This window comes from Orcinus orca, chromosome 16 (genome assembly GCF_937001465.1).
Source record: "Orcinus orca chromosome 16, mOrcOrc1.1, whole genome shotgun sequence".
Taxonomy (NCBI): Eukaryota; Metazoa; Chordata; class Mammalia; order Artiodactyla; family Delphinidae; genus Orcinus; species Orcinus orca.
In genome coordinates, this window is record NC_064574.1 from 59,203,334 (window position 1) to 59,211,179 (window position 7,846).

The window sequence follows — 7,846 nt, forward strand, 5'->3', positions numbered from 1 at the left end:
CTAAAGTTGAGGATTTATAGGAATTGATTCTCTCCCACTTAACATTGATTTAACCCTCCCAAACTGGCAAGTTTTACAGTTAATCAAAATTAAGAATTAGGGGACAATATGGTTGACAACCACCATATTTATTGGCAAAAACTGACAGCATCTGAGGGCTGGGAAGGGAAAAGAGTGTAGGTCAGGGTATGACAAGCGCCCAAGAAAAAGCCACAGTAACTTGGAGGAAGGCATTTAGGTGGCAGAGGCCCTGAAAATTAACATGCTCTTTGCATCACACACTCAAATATTGAAAATATTCAGCTTTGATAGCTCATGATCTGATTCTGAGACGAATCTTACACAACTATTTCCAGACTACAATACACAGTATACAGACATTTTTTTCAACAAAGAAAGTTCTGTCCACTAATTTAAATTATTCTGCAAATTAGAACAAGATCCTCATTAAGCAATCAGCTCGACAGTTCAGTTGAGGGTGAGAAGGAAGAAGCAGGGGGTTCCTTGACAGGCTAAGAGAGAGGAGGCCACGTGCCATCAGAAAAGCAGTTAAAAATAAGCAGATGCCATAGGCTCCCAGCTACCCCTGCCCCCATTCCGATGCTCTGGCTGAACACTGTCCAATAGAAATATAATGCGAGTCATATATCTAATTTTAAATTTTCAAGTAGCCATGTTAAAAAAAGAGAGTAAAATGAAACCAGTGACATTAATTTTAATAATATATTTGCATTAACCCAATATGTTGAAAACATTATCATATCAACCTGTACGATTTAAGTAGAAAAAAATTACGAATGAGGTATTTTACTTTTTTTTCCATACTAAGTGTTTAAAATCAGGTGTGTCTTTTTCACTGGGAGCGCATCTCCATTGGGTCTAGCCACATTCCAAGAGCTCAAGAGTCCCTTGCTATCAGTGGCCACCTTCCTGGGCAGCTCACATCGCCTTTAGGCAGACCCTTGGTTCTTAAATACCTAACTACATATGCGGGGACGGGGAAAGTACCCGACTCCAGAAAAATTCACCCAATCAGGGTGCAGACACAACCTCTCGGGACCAGCCGGAGCTTTCCAGCTGGACCACACCCCTGCAATGACCGTCCCCAACAGGAAATTCACCCTAATGAGACCTGACAGGTCTTCATTCTTTAAGGGTGGGGAAAAGAAACCTAAAGCCCGGCCGTCTCCGTATCCACAATATAAGACAGGAAACCATTCGCCGCGCGTCCTAGACGTGCGCCCCGGGCAAAAAAAAAAGGGGGGGGTGGTGGTGGTGGGGAGTAACCCGAAATAAACGAGCCAAGAGCCCCGCGAGCATCCTTCCCGCCCCCAAACCCAAGGTACTGAATTAGGGGTCCTAGATCACCGAATCAGATACAAAAAATAGGAAAAAAAGAATCTTTTTTTTTTTTTTTTTTTTTAGTTAACCAGAGAGGAGGTATTTTGCCAACGGAAACACATGCTGGGACGGAGGGAGCGGCAGCCCTCTGCACCCCACTTGGCGGAGACGCGCCCCCAGGGTGAGCCCCGCACCGCCCCCAGGGAGGGAGGGGACCGGGACCCGCCCGCCTCCGTCGACTCGCCCGCCGGGCCCGGGCGGCGGCGCGCGCTCGGACCGCCCCTCCGTCGGGGCCGCGCGCCCTTTGTGGCCGAGCCCTCCGCCCCTAGGGCCGCCGCTTCGCCGCGGGGGGCCAAGCGCGCCGCCCCTCCCCCGCCCGGCGTCCGTTACCGACCGCGCGCGAGCACGAGGCGGCGGCGGGCGCGCGCCGGGCGGGGGCGCTGGACGGGGAATCAGGGCGGCGCGCGGGCCAGGCGGGCGGCGGGGCCCAGTGGCGCCCACCTACCTGCGGAGACGGCCGCGCCGACGGGCAGGCAGTGGCGCGCGGTGAGCGGGCAACGGCGGCGGCGGCGGCCTGGGCGCTTGCTTGCAGCTTCCCTTTGCGACCGGTGGTGGCGGTGGCTCCGCTGCCCCCGCGCGGCGCCCTCTGGCGGCCGGAGGCCGCGCCCGCCGCTCGGGAGAGGCCGCCATTGGCTACGCCCGCGAGCGTCGGCACCGGGGGCGGTGGCGGCGCCACGTCGGGCCGGGCGGCGGCGACCCTCGGCTCTGGGCTCCGGGGCCGCCCCTGAAGCGGGCGCGCGGTCCCCGCCGGGCTGGGGCCGCGGGGTGGAGCCAATAAAGGGCCAAGCGGTTCCGGGACGCACCCATCCTGAGAACTGATTGGGGCGGAGATGCAATTCAAATTAATGGGCGCCTTGGGTGTTTTTTTCTGGGCAGCGGCCCCGGGGCAGAAGAGCAGGGAGTTAGAACAGCGTCTAACATGGAACTGACCTAGTTTCGGGTGTCGGGAGGCCTCCCCTGAGATACTGTTTATTTAGCAAATCCTTATCCGGTACTTCCTACTTTCCTAGTTGTAACTCTGTGGAGCCTCTGGGCAACCATTGTTGTCCCCTTTCCCGCAGATGAGGAAGGGGAGCACGGAGCTCCGCGGCAGCTCTGTGATGGACCCTAGAGGGCCTGGCCCCCTGTCCTTCAGACCCGCCGCCCCCCAAATGCCACCTCATACACCTGTATTTTCAACAGCCAACTGTGCTCGGGGCTCAACAGCGGGCAAGGCAGAGTCCCTGCCCCATAAGGGGATGGGGGGTGGCAGTGGGAACCCACAAGGATGCAAAAAAAAAAAAAAACAGTTTCGGGCAGTGAAAACCAAGGAGACTAGATCAGGGTAATGAGACCATGATGGGAGGGCTCCACTTAAGGTGGGATGAGTGAGGGCGGGGTGGAGATCTGAGAAGATGACAGCCGTGCAGAGAGGGGGAATGTGCTCCAGGAAGAGGCGAGGTCAAGTGCAAAGACCCTGAGGCTGGAGCTTGGAGCCTGGGGAACAGGAGGGGCCTCTTTGGTGGGTGTTTTTGAGGGGAGAAAGGTCTGAGTGACAGAAGGGCCACAATTTGGAATTCGGAGTTTCTTCTGTGTGGTGCTAATGAGTCTGAATTGGGAGTGACACAATGTGATCTACATTTCAGGAAGTTCTCTCTGACTACTGTGCAGAGACTGGGCGGTAGGAGGGACAAGAGGTGAAGCCGAGGCTGGGAGACTAGCTGGGTGGCTCTGACAGTCGTCTGGCTGACGTAGGTTTACAAACTAGATGTACTAGCTCAGGCCGCTATAACAAAATACCACAGACCTGGAGGCTTAAACAAGAATTCATTTTCACACCGTTCTGGAGGCTGGAAGTCCAAGATCAGGGTGTTGTGTTGGCAGGGTTGGTTTCTGATAAGAACTCTTTCCTTGGCCTGCAGGTGGCCACCTTCTCACTGTGTCCTCACATGGCCTTTCCTCTGTGCACAAGCATTTCTCTTCCTATAAGGACACCTGTCATTTTGGATTGGGGCTGCACTCTTATGACTCCATGTAACCTTAGTTACCTCCACAAAGGCCCCATCTCCAGATACAGTCACTTTAGTGCTTCGGGTTTCAGCATATGAATTTGGAGAGGACACAGTTCAGTCCATAAGACCAGGTAAGCACTGTGACAGAAACATTCAAGGAGAGCTGATAGGAAGTGGCTTTAGGGGAGGCCCTCTGAGGAAGGAGTTCTACTCATCACTCAGGTCTCAGCTCAGACATCTCTTGGAGAGGCCTTCCCTGACAGCCACCTAAAATTGCCCGTTAACTCAGCACCCTGTTTGGTCATCACTCTCTGGAATGACCTTGTTTAATCATTTGGGTGCTTATTTGTGATCTTCCTCCACCCTTCCTAGGACAGCAGAGACCCTTCCTGCTTTGTTCTCTATTCCCAGCCCCTAGAATAGTGCCTAGAACTCTATAAACATTTCTCAAATGGATGTCCCTGTGAAACTTGGAGCTAAGATCTGCAGGATGAACAAGAGATAATGAGCTGCAGGGGTGCGTGGAGAGAGAGGAAACATTTTAAGTCAGAAGATGCTGAAAGGCCAGATTGGCTGGATCACAGAGAGCTGGGTAGGGTCCCAGGGAGGTGAGACAGGAGATGAGCAAGGGCCAGGCCCTGAAGGCTACTGTAAAGCTACATGAAGCTGGACATCATTCTGCCAGTACAAGGAAAAACTCTATGGGACTGTATAAGTTTCCTATGGCTGCTGTGACAAATCACCACATACTTAGTGGCTTAAGACAACACATATTTATTATCTTACCTTTCTGGAGGTCTGACGTCTGAAATGGTTCTCACTGGGCTAAAGTCAAGGTACGGGCAGGGCTGGTTCCTTCTGGAAGCTCTAGGAAAGACTCTATTCTCTTGTCTTTCCCAGCTTCTAGGGGCTGCCTGCCTTCCTTGGCTCATGGTCCTTCCATCATCTTCAAAGCCAGAAACGATTGGTCAAGCCTGTCTCAGGCTGCATCTCTCCGATTCAGCTTCTGATGTCACATCTCCTCTGACGCTCCCTCTTTCTTCTTTCCCTTATAAGTACCCTTGTGATTATACTGAGCCCATCCAAATAATCCAGGATGATCTCCATATGTATATATGGAAGAGTTCTTATGAACAGAACATATGTATTCTAAAGAAGAGAAGGCAAACAAGGCCTGTTCTTTTTAGATAGGTTTTGTTTTTGCTAAGGTACATTGAATTAGTTTGTGATCCCATTCTTCCTACTCACCTTGGATTCTCTACTCCTCTGTAGGTTGTTCTGTCAATTCGCAGCTGTTTAAGGAGTCAACATATAAGTCTATCTTTTGTTGCCTTGGTTTTCCTTTCAGCTGGGCACCAAATTAGGAATCTTAGTTTAAGAACCTCATCTCCTAGCACTCATCTGGAAATATGGGAGTGAGTTCTTGGGCCATGGACATCTCTGGACAGCAGCTCTTGTTACTATCCAGGCAGTAACAGCAGTGGTAGTTCTGTGTCATGTATAAAGTTCCCCAAGATTCTCAGCTGAAGCTGGCATGCACACTTGACAAAAGTGGTTTTTGTTTTATACATTCACATCCTAAGTCCCTGCCAAAGGAAAAACAAAGTGTTTATATCATTATAAACACCATTCTCTCTCATCCAAGCCCCTCCAAATAAACATAAAGTGAATGTTCTAGAATGAATGTTTGTGTCCCCTCTCCCAAATCCATATATTAGAAATCCTAACCCCCAATGTGATGATATTAGGAGATGGGCCTTTGGGAAGTGATTAGGTCTTGAGGGTGGAGCCCTTATAAATGAGATTAGTGCCCTTATAAAAGAGGCACAAAGGAGATGATTTCTCTCCCCATCATGTGAGGACACAAGGAGAAGACAGCCTCCTGCAAGCCAGGAAGAGGGTCTCACCAGACATCAGATCAGCTGGCACCTTGATCTTAGACTTCCCAGCTGTCATATCTGTGAGAAATAAATGTCTCTTGTTTAAGCCACCCAGTCTATGGTATTTTGTGAGAGCAGCAGTTACGAACTAAGACAGTGAACATCTAAGATACAAGCATCTGGTCAGTATGGGGTAGCACAGTGGTGGAAGGAGAGGGACTTTGGAGTTTGGGAAACAAGGGCTAAATCCCAACTTGCTCCTTACCCATCTGGACGGCCCTGGGCCAGTTTCTTACATCTGTCTTGAGCTCATCATCTTTTTTTTCTTTTCTTTCTTTTTTTTTTTGGCTGTGTTAGGTCTTTGTTGCTGCGCGTGGGCTTTCTCTACTTGCGGCGAGCGGGGGCTACTCTTCCTTGTGGTGCACGGGCTTCTCATTGCCGTGGCTTCTCTCGTTGTGGAGCACGGGCTCTAGGGCGTGTGGGCTTCAGTAGTTGTGGCACACAGGCTTAGTTGCTCCGTAGCATGTGGGATCTTCCCAGACCAGGGATTGAGCCCGTGTCCCATCCCCTGCATTGGCAGGCGTATTCTTAACCACTGCTCCACCAGGGAAGTCCCCACATCATCTGGGCAGGGTGCACTTGCACCCCACCCCACGCCCAGACACTGTGAGGCATGCTCCCCAGTACCCCTGGGAGCTACTGCATTTGGAGAAACTATTCTTGAGGGGCGTGACGGAAGGGTGAGAGATCCCTTAGGTATCCTGCGGTGGCAAAATGCTTGAGAGTCACTGGCTTAAAAATGGAACCTCAGAGATATACCCACAACTTGAGGCCACTATCATGGTATTATCTACGGAAATGGATTGACCACAGGGCCAACCTCAAATAAGAATGAAAATAAAAACGATCCATTTTCAAATATTACACACCTGTACCAGAAAAGGAAAACCTTCAATTTTATAGCAACTCAGAACACGAAAGGCATGTGTTAAAATATTTGCCAAATGACCCCATGATACTGTGACAAGCCACATGTACTGAATTTTGTCAGCACTCATATGGAAATCTGTTCTGGAACCTACATGTGCAGCATAAAAAAATGTTTATATTATTACATTCCTTCTTGAATAAGCAAGTAAATTGATTAATCACTGCGAATCACCTGGGCTACATTTCTTCCACATTCTGCTTTGATGAAATGCTGAAGTATAAGAAAGATACAAAAATTATTGACTGGATTCTTTTATTTGGCTTTTTAGGGGGCATATGGATTAGGCATTTGCTTCCTCTCCACTTTCTCTTGGTATTTACCTTGCGTTATTCAGCCTTGAAGATGGCTTGCTAAAACCCCTGCCCATGGGCTGGTTGCATGGACATCAACTTACATGTGTAACTAACTGCAAGCGGGCTCCTAAACATTGTATAAGGCAGGAGAGCCCTAATTATCCAAGGGAAAAAAAAAAAAGGAGCCTATACATAAATAGTCGGGGGAATAATGAGATAGACTTTATGTTTTACTTGTCAGCACTTTTTCCAGGAATCCTTTGGAGCTCCCCTCCCCCGCATACTAAGTTTAGTGCCACAATGTATAGCACAGTTGCTTGCTTTTATTTGAGGAGACACATTTGACATTCAGAAAAAGAGTTGATCCAACTCCTAGTCGCTTCTGGGGATAGAGGAGCATGAGAAATCAGGAGTGCTGCCTTCCCAGTAGGAATTCTTTCCAATTTTTTCCCCAACTTCTTTCTGCCCCAAGTTGGGAATACAGGAGTCCCTTTTCCATGCATTCTATCTTCCACTCCATACCTGTTCCCAGCTGGCTTTTCCTCCCCCATCCTCTGATTAATCTTGCCCATAATTTCTACTGCCTCCAACCTCTGGGACTCAAGCCACCTGGAACTGGTCCTTTTGGAATGGTGGATGGGATCCAGGGAGCTCCGTTCATCTGTTCAACAAATATAAGTGCCAGCTACATTCAGGGCACTTTGCTGAATTCCAAAACCTACAAGTCACGGTTCCTACACTCAAGATACTTAAAATTAAACTTGCTGTTTGATCCCCCAAGAGGTGGGCTTGGGAAATAGAAAATTAGAACAGGAAAGCACAGGGACCCCTATGATGAACCAGAAACACAGGTTAAGGGAACCTGATCTGTAGGATGTAGGGTCCAAGATCTTTGTCCTTTAACATGTGAGATTCTCAGGACATGTGTAAATGAGGAGAATTAACATGAAATCAGAAGAAAACTTACCACCGACACTGCAGTTTAAAAGGTACTTCCTGCCTCAATTAAAGGAAACTGCTGTCAGGCTCCTTTAATCCAACTAATCTACAATAGAGTGTTTTTTTTTTTTAAACATGTTGAAGGATCAAATTTTACTCAGTCTTTTATAGCCTTCGGCAGGGTGCCAAGACTTATTAGGAAATTGCTGAAAACATAAATATAAAAAATGTACAAGTTCTCCCTTGAATAACCACACGAATGTTTCCAAAAACATGTCCAAAGCCATTTTTCCCTTCTGTGAAGTTGTTATAAAATGTACTTAGCACAGACCTACATCTGCTGCTCTAGAC

At 48.8% G+C, this 7,846-nt stretch overlaps 1 protein-coding gene across 4 annotated transcripts in view; it reads right to left on the reverse strand.

Annotated features, from left to right (window-relative positions):
• ZC3H7A (zinc finger CCCH-type containing 7A) overlaps nt 1-2,150 on the reverse strand; it is a 34,880-nt gene extending 32,730 nt beyond the window's left edge. The window contains exon 1 of one of the 4 annotated variants that reach the window (XR_007472301.1): nt 1,847-2,150. Coding sequence is in view for 2 of the 4 variants with exons in the window: in XM_049699762.1 (XP_049555719.1) it covers nt 1,847-2,031 (185 nt within the window). In the remaining 2 variants the exon portion in view is untranslated. The remainder of the gene's footprint in view (nt 1-1,846) is intronic. The other 3 variants (XM_049699762.1, XM_004270174.4, XM_049699763.1) reach the window with 3 other exon arrangements.
• Between the last annotated feature and the right edge of the window lie 5,696 nt (nt 2,151-7,846).